The 25,491-nt window shown below is 32.7% G+C and overlaps 4 protein-coding genes across 5 annotated transcripts; 2 read left to right on the top strand and 2 right to left on the bottom strand.

The window, feature by feature from the left end:
• Window positions 1–3,361: 3,361 nt before the first annotated feature.
• Window positions 3,362–3,715, bottom strand: LOC130657878 (uncharacterized). The gene has a single exon (XM_057460869.1). It carries the CDS (start codon window positions 3,713–3,715, stop codon window positions 3,362–3,364), a length of 354 nt encoding a protein of 117 aa, XP_057316852.1.
• Window positions 3,716–4,035: 320 nt separating this feature from the next.
• On the top strand, window positions 4,036–4,711 carry LOC130656986 (cysteine-rich DPF motif domain-containing protein 1-like). The gene has a single exon (XM_057459937.1). The coding sequence runs from the start codon at window positions 4,271–4,273 to the stop codon at window positions 4,580–4,582; it is 312 nt and encodes a 103-aa protein (XP_057315920.1). The 5' UTR covers window positions 4,036–4,270; the 3' UTR covers window positions 4,583–4,711.
• Window positions 4,712–4,843: 132 nt separating this feature from the next.
• On the top strand, window positions 4,844–8,897 carry LOC130656982 (E3 ubiquitin-protein ligase Praja-1-like). Of its 2 annotated transcripts, XM_057459932.1 has the most exons (7): window positions 4,862–5,190; window positions 5,501–5,617; window positions 6,109–6,131; window positions 7,131–7,196; window positions 7,306–7,420; window positions 7,794–7,909; window positions 8,332–8,897. In XM_057459932.1, exons 1-7 carry the CDS (start codon window positions 4,953–4,955, stop codon window positions 8,743–8,745), a joined length of 1,089 nt encoding a protein of 362 aa, XP_057315915.1. In that variant the 5' UTR covers window positions 4,862–4,952; the 3' UTR covers window positions 8,746–8,897. The 2 variants fall into 2 exon arrangements, with proteins under 2 accessions (XP_057315916.1, XP_057315915.1); XM_057459933.1 differs by lacking the exon at window positions 7,131–7,196 and having other exon boundaries at window positions 4,844–5,190.
• A 2,543-nt stretch (window positions 8,898–11,440) lies between these two features.
• LOC130656980 (transcription factor 12-like) lies at window positions 11,441–25,021 on the bottom strand. The gene is made up of 20 exons (XM_057459930.1): window positions 24,797–25,021; window positions 24,605–24,677; window positions 23,729–23,834; window positions 21,066–21,100; window positions 18,201–18,309; window positions 17,613–17,659; window positions 17,107–17,185; window positions 16,748–16,800; window positions 14,642–14,738; window positions 14,372–14,469; window positions 14,153–14,291; window positions 13,828–13,907; window positions 13,502–13,681; window positions 13,245–13,373; window positions 13,026–13,116; window positions 12,744–12,915; window positions 12,545–12,632; window positions 12,395–12,452; window positions 12,171–12,317; window positions 11,441–12,006 (listed from the first exon to the last, which is right to left on the bottom strand). Exons 1-20 carry the CDS (start codon window positions 24,859–24,861, stop codon window positions 11,939–11,941), a joined length of 1,914 nt encoding a protein of 637 aa, XP_057315913.1. The 5' UTR covers window positions 24,862–25,021; the 3' UTR covers window positions 11,441–11,938.
• Window positions 25,022–25,491: the final 470 nt, after the last annotated feature.

Below are 25,491 nucleotides of genomic sequence, written 5' to 3'. Positions count from 1 at the left end.
TTCAAAAACCTTCCAGGCTACTTCTTTGAATTTGATTTCTCCACCACAGGAAAGTGGGAGGGACAGTAACAAAGAAGCAATATATTTAAATATCCCTTACTAACTTTGGGAATAAGGGATTGTTGAAGTCGGAGTTGGTGAATTTTCTAGAAGCCTAGAGCTTCTAGGCTTCCTAAATAAAAGGGCAAGTTGTTGCAGTGACCATGAAACGGACCTTCCCCCCTACTGACCTTTGTTAGATGCAGCATGTGCTTGTTGTGTGGATTTTGCTTTGAAATTTGTCTTGCTGTCCCAGTTTAGTGTTGAGAACAAGTTTCCAGCGTTGTGCTTAAATTTATATAGTCATTTTTTAATTTTATCTCAATTGAAACCTGGTGGTGGAGATCACCCAAAACTGCATGACGTCATATACACTTTGTTACGAAAAAAACACAAGACAGGAAGACCAGCGAAAACCACAGAAAGGTTTGCTTTAAGACGTTTGACTTTATATTTGTTAAAAACTTTGCTTGTTTTAGTCCAGTATATACATACTTAAAGACAAAAGCGGCCAGAAGGATTCAGATATATTTTGGGTTAGGTACTCTAAGTTAAAACATTTGAAGGAAACTTAAATCTTGTTGTCTAATTTTTCCTTTCATTTGCCTTATATATGTTTGATAAAGCTATCTAGCTAGCTATCTGGCTTTTTAAAGTTCTTTCTCTTTGTACCAAGGATTGAGACAACATCAATTAACCAGCTAAAACAGTGATTAACTTTAAATAGCTTGTGAAAATTTTTACTTTCAATTTGAAAAGCATAAAATATTGACCTAGCCTCAAAAGGTTAACATCCTTTAGCAGTTGTTGCAGATAAGTATGCTGACCAAATCTGATAATGTTGCACTTCCTGTAAGCCTATACTTTGTCCTAATCAATGACCTAAATATAATATTCTCAATTTTAGATACTTTTTCTACTTTAGTGTGAAGTAACGACAATATTATTGGCACATTTTTTTATTAAAACTATTGCCACAACTTCTGTTATTTTCAATATAACAGTCATACAGTGTAGTTATAAATTTATAGAAAAATTTTTACAAGAAAATAAAATAAAAATCTAAATTTTATACAATGTGAAAACTAATCAAATATTATTATTATATTAGTTTTCACATTGTATAAAATTTAAATTCTCAGCATACGCGTAACTCCCAGAGAAGTAATCATTGGTATTTATCAATAATGGCGCTGAAGCTACATTTCTATTGAGTGAAGGTTTATGTCTGTAAATTATTAAACTCTCCTTAAGTTCTAATACAAAATTATTGGGTGCAGATATAATGACCGTAAGATTCTCAAAAGATGGTGACCCACAATAAAGTAAATGTTCCTTGATGGCAGTGGGCTGTAATGACTTAACAGGCTTACCCAGCTTTAGTAAAAAAATGTGTCGATAAATTTATTGTTTTTTACACTAATTTAACCTTTTGGTTCAACCCTTTTTTCTGCTTTGTATACTTTTTGGTGTTGTTAAAATAAATTACGTACTTACTCTATTAGTAAGCTGTTTAGGTTGTTTAATATCATGTTTAAATATAAAAAGTGATTATCAGTAAGAGAATCATATCAATCAATTGGCGAAATACCCTGATTATGAGGGTTGTGTTTTCATCAGTTTAGACGCACTTTTCTCATAAATAAGGGGGAAAATGTTTAAAAGGTTAAATTCTACAATCTATATCTTACTTATGTTACTTACTTATGTTAACTTTTGAAGTTGTAGCTTCACGCCTGTCATGGACAACCAAGGTCAGTCACTTCTTCCTCTTCTTCTACTCCATCTCTAGAGAGAGGAGGATGAGGGTTAGATCGAACTACAGTGGTCATACTGTTTTTTGAGGCTTCATTTGTTCCGGGGAATGAAGGTTAATCTGGGAGAATTTTAAGAAACTTGTCGAGGGCTGTTTTAAACTTTAAACTGGACATGAAGTGATGCTTCTTAGAGACTTGGGCAGGGCGTTGAAGGGTCTTGGAGCTTGATAAACGGAAGCTGTTGTGTAGTTTAGCGAAGCTTGTAGAATTGTTCAGCACCGGTGGTAGTTGAAATAAACGCCCTTTTCTTTGTGTTGCATGGGTGGGTGATGGTTTGGGACAATTCCTTCAGCTATTTTCCAATTGTATGGCTTGATAGTGTTCACATTGTCGTTGTATAAGTACAGTTTAAGCTGTTTAAATGCGTTTTTTTTCAGGTAGCTCCATTGCAGAGCTTCTAGTACCTTGATTTGTCCTTTACTAGCAGGAGACCAGGGTTGAGAGAAGTACTCGAATCTAGGGATGACAAGGGATTTCCATAGTGGTAGGAGAACTTCTGGTGATCACGATCAAAAGAGTCAAAGAATCCAGCTTGTAAGTTGTTTTGTATTTTTTACGATTTTATTTATATGCGATTTGAAGGTAGCATCTGTCATTAGTATTCCAAGATCTTTGGTTTGTGTTTTTGGTTGGATTTGTGTTGATGCTGTTGTTTTGTACTTTGACTTCAGATCTAGGTCTTTTCCATACTGCATGAGCTTAAAACTTTGTATTGTTGAATATCATGTTGTTTTGTTTACTCCATTCGTAGACTGAGTTTAGGTCCGCTTGCATTTTTTCAATGTCACTTTCAGAGCTAACCTTCATTGTAAGTCTTGTATCATCTGCAAAGCCTGAGAGGGATCCGTTCTTTACAGAAAGATCAATATCCCCCATAAGGATAAGGAAGATGAGCGATCCAAGCACACTTCCTTGTGGTACGCGGGATATGACTTGTGTGGTACGTGAGTGGTGACCGTTTACTGAGATGTACTGGGTTCTGTTTTGTTAGGAAGGACTTCAGCCATTTGAGTAGTTTGCCTTTGATACTTAAGTTTTCTATCTTTTTAAGAGCTATATATGTCTATATCGACCTTGTCAAACACTTTTGCGAAATCCAAGTATACAACATCAGCGTTTGAGTTGTTGCAGAGTATTTGTAGAATATTGTCGAAATGGTCAAGAAGCTGGCTCAGACATGACCGTCCACCAAGAAAACCATGTTGTGAGCTGTTGAACAGGTTATTTTCTTCCATGAGTGACACAATTTGATTTCGGACAATCTTTTTAAAGACCTTTATGATGTGAGAAGTTAGGGCAATTGGGTGGTAGTTTTCAGCTTTAGTTTTGCTTCCACTCTTGTGTTTTGGTGTTATTATTACACTGGTTAGTGTGTCTGGAATGGTTCCTTCTTCAAATGATTTGGTCCAAATCAGCTAGTGGTGGCAGTGATGATGATGATAGTGATGATTCAAGGATGGCAACAAAAAGCAGAATTGTAGGACATTCTATATAAATTTTAAAGTCTAAGTAAACTGTAAGTCTGTAAGTAGTAAGAATATTGCATCTGTTGTACGACACCCTGGAACATAACCAAATTGTATCATATTTATATCAATTTTTTTTCTAAATAACTTATCAACCACTCTTTCAATAACTTTCTTTACCTCATGAACGCACTTCAACCCTCTATAATTAACTCTGTTTAAGGTATCACGGTTGTCCTTGAAACAATTGACTATTACACTTGATTGCCTGTCATTAGGAATAACACCATCCTTTGTGTTTTGGTTGACAAGACTTGTAATAAGCTCAACTGCAGTATATCCAGACACTTTTACAATTTCTGCAACAACACCTGACAATCCTCTACTACCCATTCTATCTAGATCTGCATAGTTGTTCCCTCTACTGCATCATGGTAAATGATCCTCATTGGATAAAACTTAGTGTTAGCTACAAGAACTCTTCCAAGTCTTTTCTCCTTGTCTGCACTAGCTAAGATGCATACTGGTGTTCCCTTCTTAACACATCCGCAATACATCTAGATTTTTTTTATTACCACCTCACTCTATCCAATGTATCATCAAACTTATCTATATCTCACTGGCCCTTTTGTCCGCACCCATCAAAAGCTTTATAGAAGACAATTCTTATTTTGTTTATTTTATAGCATATCTTAAAGTTGTTTAATGCAATTAATTTTTTTCTGTATATTTATAATTGTGAGATAAAAAACTGATTCAGTTGTTTTACTTGAATATTTGTTTTATTTACCTTTTTGGTTCATAAAATTCTGGTTCATATGTAATTTTAGATGAAATCGAATCCTAAAATAATGTTTTATCACCTTTAGAACTATCATGTCATTGAAAAAATATTTAATGCACATCTTATATCCTTAGATCTGTGATATAATATTTGATCAGATTGTAATGGAGAAAAATAAAGATGTTGATAAACCATTAGAGAGTTTTGAATGTTCACAATGTCAAAATAAGTACAAATACGACAAATTTTCAAAATACAAAGATGAAAAATCAAACTTTTACATCCTTGAAGATGTATACTACATAAAAGACCCTTTTGCTCACAAGAGTTTTATCCCGTTGGTACTTGGTGGTATCTGTTCATTGTGCATGAAAGCAGTTTGTGTGGATCAAAAATGTAGCATTTTCTACACCAAAAGATACTGTTTAACCTGTGTCCAAGAAAACATAGAATCCTTTCCTAAAGAAGTTCTCTGATTGTTTAAAATAGAATTAAGCAATCACTTTAAAAAGATAAAAACATTAACACCCTTCACTTTTTGCAATATATTTATAATGCTTTCCAAGTGTGCAATGACGATCAGCTTGTTTTTGTAATTTTTTTAACTTGTGACGTAACAGTTAAAAAAAACAGATGCTCTTGTATGGTTTTTTGTATGTTGTGTTTTGAGAGAAAAATGGTTGTTAACTTATAAATGTGACATGGTCAGTGCTTGTTCTTGCTTAGAGATGCCGTTTATACAAAAAAATGTTGTGTTGTTTGTGGCATTGTTTTGTTGTTTTTGCTACAGTGCCATTCTGTTGTTTTAATGCTAATATTTTATATGTAATTCTATAGACATAAATAATGGACGATTCTTTTGAGATTCCAAATCTTGTGTCTGATTCAGATTCGGATCATCGTGGTTCTTCTGGTCATTCGATGCCGGAATTTTCATCTGAATCTGAAGGTGAAGAAGGTGAATTTAATATGAGTCACCACTTGCAAAATCCATCTTTTTTAAGCAATAATGCTATGATGTCAGAGGAAGTTCAAAACACTGGAGACAATGTTTTTCAACAGTTGCCACAACAATCAGGAACAGGTCAGCATTGCATTATATTTTTTATTGTTAGTTCTCTATATTTTGTATATATTGTATACAAGAAGCAGATGTAACATTTTTGAAGATCTAATCAACTTTTGTTTGTTTCCTATTTCATGGTGATTCTAAGGCTATCCTTTTTTTGAATTTTCTTCAGCAATATTTATTATTAACAGGATTGAGTAAAGGTGTTTGTTATTAGAAGTTTGATATATTCAATTTAAAGAAACTTTAAAAGATTTTATTTGCAACAATTCTTTCCAAATTGGGTATAACTCTGCTATAAAAACACACATTTTCGAATCACTAGATGATGAGGATGATTCAGGATGGAGTACAGTTGATGATTCCTCAACAGATGCTTCCGACACGTCAGATTTCGATGACAGTTTTTCAGTGCCCTCAGAAGATTCTTCAGTAGCAGATGGTAAGTTTGCAAATAAAAAAACTCTGATGTTTCAAGACAGTTTCTTGGGAGAAATCGTCATGGTTGGAGTCAACAAGATTTTATTTTTATTTTCAGAGATTATTTTTGTGGATTACACCCTATTTTAGATTATTTATAAGAATATAATTTTGTTGATTTTTTTATTTAGCATCAAATTTATAGAACTCTAAATTGATTGGTCTGCCAATTTTTTTATCCCTTTCACATTTTCTCTTGATAATCTTATATTTTAACTAAAAACACAACATCAAGATAATAAAAGATGTACCTACATCATTCCCTTTTGTGGTTGGTGGTAAAAAAAAAGTTACATGGAGATTTACATTTGCGGTTGGGCCAAAAATATTTTCACAGGACTTATTTTTGCAGATTTTTGGGAAAACGTGAAATCCTGCATACATACATTTGTGATTCTCCCAATGAAGTATTAGAATGGTATTTTATATGATTTTGTTATTTTTTTGTTTTAGATGATGAATTCAGTGTGTTTGAGGTGCGTTTCTTTATGTTTAAACATACGTAAAAATACGTCTAGAATTTGTTTGAAGCAAAGATATACATTATACCTTAAAAAATAGATGTAGCCTTTACATGGACCCGAAATGAGTGTTTAAACGGCAATGAAATTTCATTGTGTTTACATGGAGTTCTTTTTTATATCAATGTAGCGTGAAGCTTTGTACACATGCGCAATAATGTGTAGCAATAACATATTCCTGGTATAGCATTCATAGTTTTATATGGGTAAATCGTGTTTACATGAATATTTTGAAAGCGAAATGAAATTTGATTTTGTTCTTGTAGATTAAAATGAAATCAAAACTGACATAAGTTTTATTTCAGCCGAAATCATGTAAACATTTTTAAAGACTAGATCAGAGATTAAAGTTAAATTTTTGTTTCACCCTCTAAAACTCTACCTCAGGCTAAAATATATGACCCCTTTAAAGGGAATTTTTAGTGGTATTGTGTAAAAGAAAGAATAGCGTAAATGGCAAAAAAAGATGACTTTTTGAAACATCCTTTTTTTAAAAAAAAATCGAAAGATCAGGCAAAGTCAATGTGTCGAAAAAGAAAAAGGCGCTAAGCAACCAGACAAGAATCTTGAGGCCCCAAAAGGCCCTCTACCCTAAAAAACCTGAGGCCTTACCCCAAAAATGGGTTTGCTTATAAAAAAAAGTGGTAAACATGCACTTTGGAATCTATAAGTTTTAATCTCAGGTTTAAAACCTTTCTTTTAAAAGAATTGAGTATTTTAGCCTTAAAGCTTAAATGATTGTTTGGTAAGGTTTTCATAGGAACTATCTATTTAATTGGTATGTTCAATATACTTTACTGTTAACACTATATTGGAGAAAGAAAGGAAATTGAGAGTTGCTGTTAGGGTCATTTTAACTTCAACTTAAAAAAAAAGATTAAGCAGACCTGGAATCACTAAATTACAACTTTCTGAGCTCAAAAAGTTGATAATTATTTTATCATTTTATTTTAGATGCTGAGTCATCATTTTGAGATGTTTAGTAATTCTGCACCATCATTTTTTGGTGTTTCTCTACAGGTCTGGTTTCTCACTAACTCCATGTGTTTACTAGTAAAATCATTTTATAATGTCGGCCAAAGAATGTTGTGGAAATCCTTAAACTGAATATACGCACATTTGTTTTTAGATGTTATATGATAGAATAATGGACAGTCTACAAGAAGAGGAGGAGAAAGACTCTCCTACACCACAACATATCTTGGAATCATTACCATCTGTAAAAGTCACTATCGCACAAGTTGGTAGGGATTTGTGTCAATATTTTTAATCATCTAAAAAGTGTGGTGTGTTACGGTGTGTAACAAACTTCAATCGTTATAATATTTGCCTAAATTATTCCAATAAATCATTCCATGTGCCAATCTATTTTTACTATTTGTGACCAATGTTATTTTTGACTTTTTTGATGAAATAAGTGACGGCACATCCATTGAAATCCACGATAAAAATTTTTTTTTTGTCTTTTTCGTTTTGACTGGTGAAAAGTAAACAAATCTAGGGTGAAAATGATCTAAGGTTTTTTTTAACGTATTGGAAGAAAGTTTACCCTCCAGCATGAATCTCTTTTTTATTTTGTTGAATTTGAAAAATATTTGTTGTTTTCTCATGTTTTAGCTTCCAGTTTATCGTGTTGCATTTGTTTTGGTGAATACGTTTTAAACGAACAGCTTCTACAATTACCTTGCACTCATTTTTATCATAACGCATGTATCTTAAACTGGCTTAAAATTGTAAGTCGTAGATGTAGTTTCCTGTTAATATAGATAAATTCCAGTGTTACCTCATTTGTTTACTTTTCAGCGGTAAGCTCTTTGGCATTTGCGTGGCAGGAAAAAAGATGCTAGGATTTGGTGAAGGGAGGTCTATTCCTGTGGATTTCTTCTCACAGAAACATCATTGAGGTTATAAATTATCGAGTGTAGATTGATGCCTTCTTATTTATTTGAATTCATTTAAAGTCTTAAAAATAACCTGATAATAACTTTGCTTTTTAGCGCCCCTATTTTTTTTCCTGCCACGCAAATGCCAAAGCCGAAAGAGCTTACCGCTAAAAATGTTAACAACAGCATTCATCTATACTTCTGTGATATTTGGCGGGTTTTTTTGTAATAGAAGGCCTATGCGTAAACAAAAACTCAAATTTTTTTTCTAGAAATCAACATGTCCTACTTGTCGGTTAGATTTAGCAACAGAAAAGTTTTCAAACCATACTGAAGCGAGCACGAATTCACCTGCGAATAACCAACATGATTCTGCTGGTTCACTGAACTTTCAAAATATACAGGGTAATTTTAATACAGAACTTCTGACGAGAACAATATCTTCAAGTACATCAGGGACTACAAACGGTACTGAAGATCCAACCAGTAACCGAAATAACGTTGTACATGAAACGTCACCATTATGTGAAAATGAACTTGAAAATTTACAGTCCTTTGCTGGATCCAGTAGTCGGGCTGGGACTTCTGAAACAAGTGAACAAAAAGTGCATACACCAAGTGGTAGACGTAAAAATAATACAAGCAAAGAACCTAAGAGGTTATCTAGAGAGACGGAAATATGGTAACGAGTTGGAATTAGGTTTACGAGCGTATAATTGTCGCAAAACAAGGAGGTGTTTCGTAAAAGAGAAAATGAGCCAGTCCGTAAAATGTGTCCAACACATCCATTAGCTTAGATAATTTCTTCTTTTTTTCGAATAGAAATAATTTATAGAGACATTTTTGTGTTGATATTTTATTCTAAAAAATACGCGAAAATTTTCAGGCTATCTGTTTCTCGCTTTGAGAGTTATATTGAAATCTCAAAAACCCGTTTGTAATGACCTCTATTTAAAAAGTATTAGGTCAGCCAGTGACATTTCAGTGACATTTCCCAACCCACCCACTGATTCCACTCAACACAATATTCAAGCACAGAAAGACAGTAGGAGGTAGAAATCATACCTTTCTGTTGTCAATTTGTTGCATAGGTAGAGTGTTGTTTTTATTGTTTTTTATTGTAAAATAACTTTATTTTGTACGTACACGCAATTGCACTTTCGAAAAGGTATTTATTTATTGGTTTTTCAAGAGTTAACATTTTTACTTGATTGTCAGAAAGAGAAAACAGCATGGGTCGATGTTGTGTTGTCGTGATAAGGTCACTTCCATCATTTTGACAACACACAAAGACTAATCACCACAACCTTCTTACAGCTAGTCTCCTCTCTCTGCCCACGAAATTTCATTAATATCGTGCATCCCTTAAGTAAGAGGATTAATTTTAGGAATTCATCCAAAAAATTTTTTAATCCATTTAAGACATTCGAGCTGCTAACGATATGGAAGCAATTATAAGGCCAATATACGCAGTCAGTCTTAATCGCTCGTTCATTCTGCTGAGTGATAAAAACCAACGCTACTCTAGATTAAAAATTCTTAAAATTGTAAAATTAATGCATAATAAAAAAAAATATTTTAAAGATTTATTAGATAAAATAGGCAGACGTATGTGGGTTAGGGAGACACTAGATGGTTAAGTTCTCTTAAACGGGGAAAAAAATAGACAATATCGGACAATTATAGTTGTTGGCGCATAGCTTATTGGTTATGGAATTTGCCAACCTCGTTCCCAGGGCTTTTTATCTCTCATCGGCGCTGCGCTTTTTTATAGGTCTGATGTCCTTCTCGCCGTCTGATATGCAAAAAGAGACAACTTGTCCTGGGATCGAGGTTGGAGGTTTGCTTCGCAACCGCTAGGTACATGGTTCATTCCACAGCGCGGGCATGTTTGGCAAGAGCCTTTATCACTGCTCAGGGTTAACCCATGCCCTGTGAGGAAAATTGGGTGGGCAATGCCGATGTATACATTGGCCATCCTGTATAAATCTTTAGAATAAATAATACCAATAACACTCTTGTCCCTAGAGCTCTAGGTAAACCGAAAACGAAATTTGAATATTTGAAGACCCGTCTTTTCCACGTATTTTTGTCTTTTTGAAATCTCGCACCTAAAAAGCAAAAATCCGTTGGAAAGAGGGTGTATTTGCATACCATTTTCACACGAGCTGTCTTTACTTATCTTTTCAAGTTTTGTTATCGAAGGGTATTCGCTGCTTCTAGGACCAAGTCATAAAAAACTTAGGTGTTTTTGGTTTTTACAATGGTAATGAAGTCCTGGGAACGACGTTGAGAAATTGTTATGTAGTCTTTTAGGAACTGTTGCCACCCTGTAATACTTCGCATCAACCCTATTACCAATTGTTCTTTCTGGAACGAAATTGACTTCGGCAGCGAAAGCGTCAGTCAGTAAGCTCTACACGAGAATGACTCCGCACAAGTTGCTTGCGTCACATTTGCAGTGGCCAGGTGCTCGTTTTTTGCCCTAACGTACCCTCGTTAGAGTCCACAACATCAGGAAACCCAAGAAAATTATGCTGACGTCGGCAAAAATTGTACCGATAATTGTTTTGGTTCTGCAGTAAACTTCAAAAATATCCATGCGAGTATCCTTTCACCTCAAATATACTGCTTTAACATATGCTTTCAATGTTATAGATTTTGGTAATCTTTAACCCAGGGCATTACGTATTTTTTTAAACATCGTAAGGGCGATATCAGAACGATAGATGATTGGGGATGAGATTGACGTTGCAGTGTTTCTACTTATTGTTTAACTAATTTTTTCAGGATATTTAGGTTTTTTTAATTAGCAGAAAATACAAAAAAAAAAGATTTAAGGAGAATTTGGATTAGTGATATTTCTTACTTCGAATAACAATAAGAATGTCAAAAGAATTAAACAAGGAAGACCAACTGGATTGAACAGATTTTATTTCCGCATTGGCTATTTTAGAAGATTTTTACGTAAGGGAACCCTTGGTTATTTTAAACGCATTAGTATGGTTTAGGTAATTTTAGTTAACATCGCTAAACTCCTGGAGAAAGAAGTCACGTAAAAAACACTAACATCTACGATAAGTATCAATCGACTAGCTTTAAACAGATGGGCGGTAATTAAGATCGAGGGTGGGATGCGAGGAACCTTGGCCACTTAAAATTTGTAAAATGGAAAAAATCCTGGATACTTAAATTGATTCGTATTTTAATCTGTTCTTGTTAAGTCCACAATGTAGTTGCTTTAAGAAAAGTGTATTCAAAACGATACTTGTTTTTAGAAAGATTTTCATGAAAAATTTGCGGTCAAGCTGAACCGCAAACTAACATCTATAAAAACACTTGATACATTAAGGCATTTCGGGATTACCAGGACAGTGAGAATATTTTTTAAGTTATCTTTGAAAAGAACGCACAAACGGCATTCACCGCTAAATAATACCATATATATACAACGTAAATACTATCGTCACATTATTAAACTATGTATACTCTGCGACGGAGAGTGAAGTTTTTTGTAAGGTTGTAAATCGTAACTAATATTAAATATAATTTATATATAAAATATACACCTCTGAAAATAAATATCACTGCCCTGTCTCAAAACTTCACCTTCGTCTTTATCTACATAAAATTGTCATTTTGTCATCTACGAAAAAGTGCATATAACGCATCTCCTTCTAGGTTCTCATTATCTCCGTCACGCGTGTATTGACATCACCAGGTGATGAATCGTAACGGTCTCGATTAATCAGTAAATATATCTTCCAAATATAATAGCTATTTTACACAGCCTTGGCAATTCCATATTAACAAAAAATCAATACTGACTGGTTGCGAGTTACGCCCCGTATTTTCCCTCTATGTTTGCGACTGTGTATTTTAATGACTGAAAATCCCAGAGTCTTGCATCAAACCACTTGAGCCATCAAGCGGATCTGGAGGGAAACCTGAAAAGAGGAAAATAGAAAAAACATAATGATAAAGGAACTAACTGTACACAATAGATTAATGGGCATTATTCTATCAAAGAATGCGGGAAAATGGCGACTTATGCAGACATTTAAATACATTGTTGCTAAATTAAGGACGGAAGTAAAAAAATTATTCTTACCTGACCGTCTAACTTGTTGCGGGCGTCTACCCCCTCGTTTTCCGCCCTCTACAAGACCGCCCAAATTCATACGTTTGTCGTCTTCGTGCATCTTCTCGTCATCACCCCGCCTCTTTAAACAGGCGGCTTTTGGATTTAAATTGCGATCTGAAAAAAGACAAGTAATAAGCATTGTGTTTTAAACAGGACGAAATAAAAACAGAAAAGCTTTCAAAGATACTTACCTCGAACTTGGGATTCTAAACTTGTGATGATTGTGACTGCTTGGTGAAGAATGGTAAGCTAAAAAAAATAAAAAAAATAAGGCATGACATTTCAATTTCATCAGCTATTTTTATAACAGCGACAACTATTTGACGAGAGTGGATACATACTTTTGTCTGCGGGTTTTCATTCTTTAGGTGTAAAGAACACATTCGACCAAGTTCCTTAAATGCTTCATTTATATCCCGAACTCGGATTCTAAAACCAAACAACATCCAGTTAAAACATTGTTCATGCAAAATTTTAAAAAGATCACGTAATAATCGTCAAAAGACTATAAAAGTAAAAGATGAATCTAGAAATAATAACCTTTCTCTCGCGTTGTTTGCATGTCTTCTTTCGGATTCACGTACGACTTTTGGTTCGCCCGTTTTCTCGTCGATTTCTTCTTCGTCATCCTCTCCCAAAAGATCGCTTTCGCGTTCGATCTTAGGTCGCTTTTTAGCCTTTTCGGATTTCGTTTTTGTTTTTTTCTCGGCAGCTGTCAATATGAAATAACAACATTATGTTCAGATTTGCTTAGGTTTAAACATTAGTGTTGCTATGGAAATGACATTTCAAATATCTGTTGTGGTAGAAAGGATTAGCTACCTAGCATTCCGGATTCAGGGCGAGGTATGTTTAAATTCTGCAAAAGATGTCCAGCATGCTCAAGAACTGCACTGTTTTCAATGGATGCATTCTAAACACATATTGCAGGTATTTAACATAGAGTCAACAAAGCATCAATAAATTAGTACATATAACTATAAAATATATCACAAAAAAAAAATCTTTATGTAGTAATACAACATGACATTAAAATTATACCTGAAGTTGATCTGTGAGAGCTTGTGGGTAATGAAGCGCTCCATGGTAACCTCCTTGGTTTCTTGCCGAACTCTCAGCATGACTTTTTAAAACCCAAATAGCGTCATCTAAACTTTCTTGCATGCGATTCTAAAAGAACAAAAAAGCTGCTGTACTCAAAATAGTTGTGCAAAGCTGTATTTAACACTTTTCCACAATCTGACTAGTTTGAAAAAAAAGGATGGCTTAAAAGTAAAAAAACATCTGAAATACTGTACCAGTTGCTGCATATTATCATACGGAGGAGAGTGATTAGTTTGTGGAGGAGGGTTAGCCCATGCGATATTTGAATGTAAAGATGCAGCAGTGCCAGAACGATCGCTGATGAGAGGAGGCGGAGAAGCGACAGGTGTTGACGGATTTGAGGAGTAGCTCACTGGCGTATCAGTGGAATACATCTATAAAATACCACATTAAGAATGTTGATGACACAAACGAGATCGCAATGAGATAATTATACCTTGTCAATTGTTTTAAATGGAACATCATTACCGATCGTTTGTAGGCTAAAACATTTTTGTTTTTATTGATATTAAAAGCTTACCGAAGCCAGAGCCTTTCCAAGCGCATCAGCAGTTTGTGTGCCACTACCAGGATTGTTTGAATCCGTTGCACGTGAAGGTGCTATTGAAAGAAAAATACAAAATTTTTAGACATCTAAACTAATTTTGGAAACGATTTGTTTTGAAACGATACACGTTTCTTGGTCAAGGCTGCAAATGTGTTTTTTTACTTTACAATTTGAGTTTCAAATGCTTCTTGTCAAAATTATTTGGATGGAAAAATCGCTAACTCTCATTGACTCTCTTAATATAATCAACTTTTTCCTTGTTCCAAAAACTTACAATTTTGGAGTATAAATCTGTTACCTGCGTGTAATGTCGGAGATGGCTGCATGTACTGCGCTGAAGAATCGGCTGGCTGTGTACTACCAGGCTGACGAAAAGAAGACATAGGAGGTAAAGAAGGAGGGAGGCGTGAGTCATGACCATCCATTGGTGGGTAGCCCTACAAACGTTTCATTAAAATAATTAAAAGAAAAAAGATAGAAAATAAACCTCAAACTTGACAAGATGGCTAATACTTACTAGGTCTGGAGGAATAGTGGAATATGAACCAGTTATTGTGGGAGCTGGAGGTCTGGAACTAGTCATATGATTTCCCCAAGGATCTGGAGATCCGTGTTCTAAATTATAGAAAAATTAGCTTTAAAAGTAATTCCACTAAGACTTTAGGAAAGAAATGTTTTAATACCACTACTTCCAAAAGAAAACAAGCTTGGTATAAATAAACAACAACAACAATAACAACAAAAACAACAACAACAAACAAACAAAAACACATAACAACAAACCTACCCATATAGTAATCACTGGAATATATGCCACCTTTCGGTGATGGGTATTGCAAAGGAGGTTCGCCTGGTATCATGTCTTCAGACGTTGGAGAATAAACCTGCATGAAAACGAATATCAACAATAATAAATTGTATTCTCCTGCATAAACTAACACAGAGTTACTGAAGTAAAAGTTAGTAATACACATTAATGTGATTAAAAAAATTGTGGTTAAAAGGAATGAATAATAAATAAAAAAATTGTTAAAAATATTTTACCGTATCAAAAAAATACATGTTCAAGTTTATGTTAAAAACAACAGTATTAATAAATAACAACTCTTCTTGCGCGACGAACTGATAAATAAATGAACGTCAAAAAAACATGGCTATTGTATCGTCATCGTAAACTTGTAATTATATCTTCGATCGCACATGTGTTTTGAAAGTCATTAGCCAGTGAACCAATTAAAAACACGCTCCCTATATCGTCGAATTCTTTCAAGAAGAAAAGAAACATCGTGGTGTTTAGAATTGCTTTTAATAAAGCTAATAATCGCCTGTTAAAATTTAATTTTTTTTATATCAGAAAAAAATATATGTAAAGATGCGCTGAATTCGAGCGCCGAAAAACATAAAAATACGGCGGACACATTCTAACCTTTACGTATCACAAGGATGAACACACTTACAAAATATAACTGCATTCCGTTCGAAGACGATACGACAGAAGACATTCTCAACAAAACAAACTCAGAAACTACTACCTTGTCGAATGTTGTGTAAAATTTTAAGACATTAACTTGAACTTTAAAATGGTTTATTAAGTGCGCCGAATAATAAGGCGCTTAACTACTCAGATAAAAACCTCTTTCATGTCTCAATTAGAAACGTTTCACTGATTATCTTATTCTTATTTTATACCCATGGGAGTTGTTAAAAATGACGTCACAATAATATTTCTATTGCGTTAAAAAAATTAACACTATAATTTCGTCCAAATTTTTACACCTCTCAAACATCAAAAATATCGAAAATTAAGATGGCTAGGGAGAGAAATTTTATTTTTTGGTCCTGTTTCCTTTTTTCCATTTCCCTTCTCTAAATATTAAATGAGTTGGTTCTGAGCTTCGACTAGGTTCTAAAAAGCTGTTGCACTTTTGAGCAATTAGATCGGCAGAAAAAACGATGAAAAAGCCTTTATAACGGCATGTCATAGACTTAACGTATTATTAGTGGAAAGAACAGCAATAGTGACGGGTTTTGTTTTCTGTACATAAAACCTCGCAATATTTTTTCACAAGAAAGTGACAAAGTAAATAAGAAAAAACAAACAAAAAAATAAGAAAAAAAAGTTTGATATAAATTTTTTTGTGGAATATTGAATGAAGTTAGCGTGATCGCCTTATTATAGATGCGGCAGCAAGATTTGACCAAAACATAGGTCTAAAACATTCGTGTCAAACCTTATTATTGTCATTGACGGAAAATCGGAGAAACTCAGCTCAATTTTAGTCAAATTAGAAAGTCGCTAATGGCAAAGAGTACTTTTAACAATCCGCATTGTTAATTTCAACACAAAAAATATTCAAAAATGAATATTCTGATGTAAAAATATCACGAATTATACCATTCCCCAAAACACCAATATTACTTCAAACACGGAGGGACACAACAAGTTTGTTAAGTACACACAACTCCTTGTTTGGATTTTGAGTCACAAATAAGTCAGACAATCTCTACTAAAAATCTTTATAACAGTCAGACTAATCGAGTCAAACATTCCGTTGCCTTGCCTAACTCTTTTTTTTGATAGACAGAAATTGTTAGTTTACATTTATGATATGTTAACCACAAAATGATTTACGACAAACAAAGGATTAGGAATGAGAAAAACAGTATGTGATTATCAGTGCTAATTGCATTAAACAGCTTTTTTCTTTGCATTAAGGGGTGACTTTAATTAAATTCAACAACCGTCGGTTATACAAAGGAATGCAATATTGCAGGAAAAAGAAAAAGTTATTATGCTATGAAAGCTAGCTTGTAATGTCACAGCAGCTGACAATAATCAGCTGGTGTGGATCATCAACTTGTATGAGGCCAAAAATATTTTTTTTCAACTTACAGAACGAATATGTGGAGGAGGTTGATTCTTGCTTGTTTGTTTGTACCGCCTCCCTAAATTAATAAGTATTAATAAAGTTTGTAAGATAGTTATCAAAACGGGACGATTCATTTCTTTTACACTAATTTAAAATTTTTATTCCACAAAGCTTTCCAGTTCACAAATATTGATTCTTTTGTTCTAAAAGCAATATAATTACCGAAACATGATCTACCATGATAAAGGAAAACAAACCATTCATCTAATCTTTTTTTTAGAGTAGAACTAGTTCTTAAACAAAATGTTACTTTGTTAGTTTTTTCTCATTTTCATACTCTTAACTTGGAACACGTTAGATTACAGTATATAAAAACACATACATTCTGGACTGCTCATACCAGCTTCGGGATTGTTACTGCTGTCACTATTACTACCACCACCAGGGTATGGACCTAAAGGCTGAAGAAAAAAGTAATAATTAACAACACATCTCAAAAATATAGCATTAAAATTTTAAAAAAATCAGAATAAGTACTCTTTTTTTTATAAGTGAGCCTAATTTATTCTGAAATTGTTTTTAAAACACAAGGATAATTCCTTTTAAAGAACTGGAACCTTTCAACATACGGCAAACAATACAGGCACATGAAAGTTGATTAAAAGTAGCAGCATTAAAAGTAATAGGGAACTTAAAAAAAAATCAGGTGATGTATCTGATTCAAGCTTATGTTACACACATGCTGTGAACTTTGCCCGTTTTGTTACATCCTAACTACATGACATAGTTTTTAAAACAATGCTGATTGTACAGTAGTTTCATATAGGTTGGTTTATTGAAATTCCCACTTAAGCTTTGTTTGATAAGGGTTCGCAAATTACTTCTTACCTGCCCACTATTGGAAAACAGCATTGACGAAAATGGATCTTTTTTAGCTAAACACAAAAATAACAATTATGTTCACAGAAGTAATGACAGGACTTTAATTTAATTAGTATTTTGATCAAATCCTGAAAAATCGAAAAAAATTAGATAAATTCCTGGCTTAAATGGGCTCATTTAGTTTATACAAAAGTTCAATTAAAGATAAAGATTGTAAAATAAAAATTTGGGAAAAACAATTTTCTAATAGAAAAAACTTTGCCTAAAAAAAGGATTTTTTTGACAACGTGATTTTAAATATTACGTAGTTTGATTTAGAAAAACCCATCTACCGTAATTGTATTAATTTATGCATGATTAAATTTGGTGCATCCACAATCAATACAACTTACACAAGTTTAGATTATAGGTACTGTTAACTAGAAAATTTTTGACCAACAGAGAACTCAAAAAGATTAAAAGTGTGTTTCTTCAAAAATAGCAAGTTTAATTTGCCATAATTAAACTGGTTTTTACACTTCATCATGAACACAATTATTATAATTATTATTATCAAATTAAAAATCAAATTATCATATTAATTAAAATGCATACTCGAAGAAGGACTGTAAGACGTTGAAGTAGAAAGAGCTTTCCGTGAGTTTGCAATAAGTTCTGTGTCATCTTGTCCGAATAATGGTCCTGCAGCACTACCATCGAATGGCTAAAAGAGAATAACTACAATAAAAAAGGATAGGCTGTTAATGACTTGTTCATCATCTTATTTGTGAGATGTTTGCTGGTGTCATTATCACTGCTGGCTGTGATAAAAAAAATTAACTTTTACACGTTTAAACAGACAGAAGCAATTATTTTTAAAAAATATATGTTAGGGCTTGTTCTAATAATTCTCTTTATTATTTTAATAAATCCTTAAAGTTCAATAACAATATTTAAAATCCTTTAAAAGAGCTACAGAAGCTGAAAAGTGGGACATAAACACACTTTTGCAAGTTAATAACTGAAAAAAAATGTACGCAATTCATATTTTGGAAATAACAAAGAATTACTAGTTTTATCATTTTAGATTTACTAATCTTGTTTTCAACAGTATACCTTATGAGCATGGGTTATTCACATTTTACGTTGCGTTTATTTCAACATAGACTAGTATTCAGGTGTGCATTTACAGTATGTAGTCAATTACAGTATGTAAATTTTGGTAGCATGGTGCCCTGTCACAGCCAAGGTTTTTCTTGCATAGAGAGCACTGGCAGTCTCTGGACATGCAGTTGTAATAGAAGATGTAAGAAATGTGTTTGGAATTTGAAAAGTCTTGCACCTCCACACACACTGTCTCTTGTTTTGCTGCTTTGTTGTAGAAAGATGGTCTTTTAAACTTTTATAAGCTCCCTCTTTGTCAATGTGACAACAGATATAATTTCAAAGAATGTATTTTGCAAACTTAATTCAATGTGTACTTTTAGTAAACCAATGGCATGAGAAGCTTAGCAAGCCACTTATGGATATCATTGCATCATAATTGATATGTTGTAGAAAAAGTCCGTTATCAATTATTTTAAACAAAAATTTTTCTAGCATTAAAAACACATGTAATTAAATTTGTTTGGTCTGTCTGTCACACCTTGACAGTTTTTATTTCACATTCTGCTGGCCTCTGTGCGAAACAAAATCATGATTTCTTTAATACTTTGCACACAACAAACTTACAAATACAGAGCATCATAGTAGGGACAGTCCAAGATTTTGATATTTTACAGAAAAAAAATCAAGTTTCCCATGTTAAGACAAAACTCAATAATAAAAAGGAAAATGTATTTCATACAGTTTTGTAGGTGACTTGTTCAAAGAAAACAAAAACTATAGACTACTACAAGAACTTTTATTTTATAAAGAAAATAACAATCTGATAAAAAATTAATCTAGCTTTCAGAAAATATATGCTTTTATATACTTCTTTTAATATAGACAGTGTTTTAAAAATAATCATCTTTGGCTATTTATTATTTGAAGAGATAATTAGAGGATTGAAATTAACCAATCAGATCACAGCAATTAAAGTAATTAACTTTTTCACGGACCCAGATGGAAGCAATAAATTGATTAAAATCTTTCCTTTTTCTAAAAGTTCGCTTTATGTTGCGTTTCTTTTTCTAAAAGTTCACTTTTTTGTTACGTTTGTCCCAAACCATTTTTTGCACTTTTTTCCTAAATGTTCGCTTTCCGAAGTGCGGGTAAACCATATTTCTGGAAGTTGATAGGAAATACTATTGATATGAGTATTTCTGTCTATACTATTTATGGTTTCTGTTACTTTTCTTGCTGTCCAACCAGACTCTCGGTCTATGATCTTTTTATTGTCCAAGTCTATAACATGATCATTCTTCCAGCTATGGTCCGCAATCTCATTTTTGTCTGTATCTATCCGTGTAAGGATTGGGATGCTGTTATGTCGGTGAAACAAAACGAATGTTTAAACAACGTGTGCAAGAGCACAAAAGAGCCATACGCAAAGGTGGTTGACCGTGGCAATTTTTTTGCCGTCACTCACCAGGCTGAATTTTAATGGCTGAGGTCATCTAACTAGCAATACAATTATATTATTGTATTGCTAGTCGATAAGACGCATGAAAAAAATTCATATATGCAAAAAAATAAATAATTAGGCATTATACCAGCTTTGGGAAAATGGTCCTATTTTAGTCCCAGGTAGTTGCTAGTTTATTTACCCTTAAAAAATTATTTTCAAACAAACTTTTTGTCTTACTTGTATCAAAATTGAAGTGGTACTCATTTTAAATTTTCACAACTTAATTCTGTGCACTTAAAGGTTAAGATATTTTTGAACACTTAGATAACCAAATGTTACATTTTGCGATGTTTATGCAATCTTTTTGGTAAAAGTTATTTCCATGTATTGATTTTTGTTTAATTTTAAATTCACCTAACTTATACACAAATTCAAATATCACAAATATTGAAACAGTACAACAAACCAACAATAATATAAGCATGGAGGAGTGATAAAATAACCTGTGAGACATTTTAAAGTCATAAAACAAGTGATTAAATGATGGGAGTTTTGTTCATATTCATGTTTCTATAAAAATATAGAAAAACATTTTAACATGTACTTTCAAAAACCCAACCTTACATTTTAAAATTATTTGTTAATTGTTGTTTAATAGGAAGGGTTAATTAACTGGTTGGATTTCATAAAAGGAAGGGGAGGGATCATAATTAGAGGCAACTTCTAAATTGCAAGAAACATTTAAGGGTGCCACACACAAATGAGAAACCCAAAAAATCATTAAATATACCAGCTGAAATAATAAGAATAGGTACTTGAAAATATTTTTTATTTTTTCCTCTGTAATTCTTATTGTTAAATAACAGGCGTGCGTAGTAAATGAACTGTAATAATAACACATGGAATCAAAGTATAGGAAAACTACATACCCTTGAATCATATGTTGTCCAAGGTTCATCTAAACCTAAATTAAATAACAAGTATATACAAGTTAAACATTCAAAATTCAAAATATTGGAATCGTAAAATAACAATACATAATACAATACATTATTATATAATATAATATAATATAATATAATATAATATAATATAATATATAATATAATATAATAATATAAAAAATACAAAGAAACAAACTAAATGTATGTGTTTTTATGATGTACACAAAAGCCATGCATTTTTACAAACATTTTTGTAAGAATAGTTTTCAATGGCCTAAGTATGCACTACAACTTTTTTTACAAATTATGGAAATTGAAACAGAAAGAACAGGAATATTACAAAATGTAAATTAAGGAACATTGTTTTCAAGTTTCCTTCTTGCCTAGTTGTTATCTAGATGTATTTGTTTCTCAAAACCTACCTGGGGATGTCAGTTGAAAATTCATTTACCTCATTCCAGGAAATTAACAAGGCACAGAATTAATGACCACACACTTACCACACTAGAAATCAATGTGAATGCCTGTAATAACTTATAAATAAGAATTTAATTAACATGATTTTCCCCAACTGACTTACAAAAAGCATAAAATAATGTATATCAAGAGATCTATATTTTGAGAATGGTATCACTGACAAACAGCTTCTCTTGTTTTCCTCAACATGTTTACAATATCAGATGCAGGGAGTGAAAAGTTTTTAAATTAACTAGTAATTTTCTTAACATCCTGGACATTCAACTACACTTTAATAAGGGACATTTAATGCAAATTTTGTGCTTCGTTAATTTCCTGGAAAAGGTATTGCATACGCATATGCCTTTATTTTGGTATTTGTCAAAGCATGCAGCAACTAAATGATTGTCATTTAATTATTTATAAATAATAGCTCTTTCAGACAATTGGTACCATAGAATTTCGAAATTTTTCCTCTGGATACACTATCAGTCGTCCTGTGGAAGACTGTCAAGGAAATCCTCAAATCGGGCCTAATAACACCCTCAACATGATAGAATCTATTTGACCTCATTAACGCATAACAATACAATGGCTTTTAAATTATATGGACATGCTGAAGTATTGTGCAAGTTGAATTAATTTAATAAAAAATAAATATAATGGGATTGAAAAATAACCAAGAGGCTATTTTTATTTTAAACTTTAGTCCATTTGGAAGAAATATCTAACCCCATATATTAAATATTTGCTGTGAATAAAATGAAAAACAGTCCTTATCTACTTAATAAAGAGGCAGGTATGCCAAGATGATATTACATTAATAGTTGAACTACAAAACCAAGAAATATGGGGGATCAACGGTTCCTGACCACATTGTCATGATGGAAAAACTTTACAAAGCAACAATGTAAAGTATATCATTGTAGGTGGAGCAGTTGCAACAACACGCATTTATGATAGACAAATAATATTGCCACTCACTAGCTTTTGTCATGACCCCACCTTGTTAGACTCCTTATTCTAGCAAGTAAATTTGATTAATAAAACAATAGGTTTTAAGTGAAAATCACTTTTTTAATCACATTTATTAGATTTCTTCAGAATAAAATGATTCAAAAAAATCATAAGATGAAACAAAGAAACATTGAAATATCTGTTAATGCATTCTTATTGTGACTGCTTTCTCTGTATACAAAGAAACAGCTGATTACATGAAGCAGATGTTTCTTAAAACAATCTAAATATTGAAGTTAAAAATTTTCATAACAATAAAGTAAAGGTTTTTTTGTGAAACAGCTGCAAAAAAATCCACATAGGTGAAAAAAAAACACGGAAAAAAAGTCCTTAAAGATTCATTTCAAGTATAAACCATATTTTTTTCCTCTAAAATCCCAAAATGATAAAAATTGTTCAGCTTTGGATAAACAAACTTATAAATTATATTAAGGTTATAAAATTCATAAAAAATCATATAAAGTTGTAGGGCCTTAATAAAAATGTTGAACCATAATGAGTCATACCTTCTCCTTACAACAAAAATTATCCTTAGAGCACCAGAGAAGAATTTGTTCTTCTTTTAGTAGTGTGATACACAGAACAGTATACTCTGTGGACACTGAATTTTTTTTCTTTTTCAAACTAAGACATCTGCTTTTTATGTCTCAAACTCAAAGGCAGCTGAAACCAGTAAATGATAAAATAGAAAAATTCAAGGCATGCTTATGTAGAAAGATTGAACACCTTGCACTGAACTATAAAACTAGAAAAACACCTGAATATAGATATATTTAAAAGTAAAACAGCTGAATGTTGAAGGGAAGATTTTTCATGTATATCTGTATAAAGCAGCACATAAAAATGCATTACAAACCATATATAAATAAACTACAAAACAAACAAACCAAAGAGAAGAAATATGCCTATTTTTTAAAAAGGCATATAAAATATCCTTTTCAAACTTTAATCAAGTATATAGATGGTAAACATAAAATGCAGTGTTGCATCAAGGTTTTAATTATCAAATACATTTTTTATTTTAAAGCTGATCACTCAAATATAACCAAGCTGTATAAAAGTTCATCATCTGCTTTCGTTTTATTTACTTCACACTCTACAGGTGGACAACATTTTTAATACAACTTCAGCAATAATTTTATTCTTGTTATAGAAAAGAAGAATGTTTTATTCACCTGGCCTTGACACAGCTGTAACAGGACCAGTTGTGTTTTGTTGAGTAGAAGGCGAACTAGGGTTAACTCTAGATATTCCAGTGTTATTAGCTGGAGGAGTGAACATCTAAAAAAAAGTTTTTAAACATAATAGGTATATACAATTTCTGTAACAGATGTAAAACCAAGTTGATTGTAAGTTAGACATTTATATAGATATATTTTATTAAGGAGTATTTATATATAGTGTAGCTAGTTCATCATGACTTTATTGCAAGATATATACATAGCAAACCTCAGCTAAATCTATGGAGAAAAAATCCAGCATTCTTGCAGCTATGTTGACCTTCAACTGTTTTTGTTATTCAGGCACTTTCATATGCCTATTACGAAGTGCATCTCAATTATTTGAAATGTTTTAAGTGACGTTTGTTTAGAGTAATGGACAAAGAACTCATACATGTAATTAGAGGAGACTCGTCATGGTCACCATGGACATAATGTTTAGCTTGTTTTTAAAAACAATACCACGTCATTGAGGTGCATTGTGCTAATAATAGCATAAACAAAAAATTAAGAGCCTTTGTCTTTAATATTATAATTCCTGAGGTTAACGTAAAAGTAATTAGTGGTCTATTTAGACACCATTCTAGTGACATCACATTCTTAACCATGATAATTTTATTTACATATGTAGCTATATAGAGCTACTTTACACTATAAATGGGTTTAATGGATGTCTTAGAAACCAATCCAAGCAACCATGGCTTAAAAAAGTGTACAGTTAATTTACAAAAAAGTCTTTGTGTCAAATAGGTGGCTAGCTAGCTAACAAATATATGCATTTGTAAGGCTAGCTAGCTATTAACTTGATCAAGAAATTAAAACAGATCTTACCGCACTAAAGTCAAGTAAATCACTTAATTCTTTATCATTATTTAAGGTGATTCTTCCACCTCCTGGATTGTCCCTAAAAAGTTGACGAGCATAAAAACCTTCAATAGGCAGCTAGCTGTATGTTGTAAGCTTTACATAAATATAGTTAGTAGCAAGGCTTTTTTTGTTTCATAAGATTAGCTAACGCTTTACCCTGCATTCGTGTTACGTTCCCATGTGTTTAACCAGTCAGCCATGGGTCCATCTCTTTGTGACATGGCTTTTTTCACCTGACGGTTCAAATGTGGGTAATCAAACTTTAAAAAATGCAGCAAAAAGTAACTTCAGAATGATAGTATTCTCAAAGTGATTTTAACAGGTTCGTCGTATCTCTACTGATGTCAGTCACTTTTTTTGTTACAAGAGAGCAACCATTATGGAAGCAGAATCGCTTTCGGTAAATTGTGTAAGAAGCCTGGGTACGATAAGAATCTTTTGTTCTTATTGTTTGTTTACAAAAAGACTTTGGCCAAAAAAGATAAATAGCATAGTATGTCTAGTAACGGGGGACGTGACGTTGATTACCGCTGGCATTTTTTGTTAGGATATGTTATAAATTTGATTTTCATGGGCGTAGCTATATGAGTAGGGGTTATAAATTATACCTTTTTAGGATTTAGTGCGCAAGCTATAGCCCTACGAAAAGTCGTTATTCATATAAATCATAAACCCCCGTGCCTGTACATAACCACGCGCTTTTGAAAAGTGATGTGGACCTACAAAGCATGGTTTTTTGTTTCTAAATGAATTATTTCTTATGCCTAAACGTTTTTAAGCTATTAGTAATAACATAGTCAATTTTGCATAGTCTAGAAAAAATTAAAAGAGATCCCAACTTGGTTCCCGTG

This window comes from Hydractinia symbiolongicarpus, chromosome 9 (genome assembly GCF_029227915.1).
Source record: "Hydractinia symbiolongicarpus strain clone_291-10 chromosome 9, HSymV2.1, whole genome shotgun sequence".
In the NCBI taxonomy this organism is placed as follows: Eukaryota; Metazoa; Cnidaria; class Hydrozoa; order Anthoathecata; family Hydractiniidae; genus Hydractinia; species Hydractinia symbiolongicarpus.
Note: the sequence above shows the minus strand (reverse complement) of the source record. Positions and strands in the feature narration are given on the sequence as shown.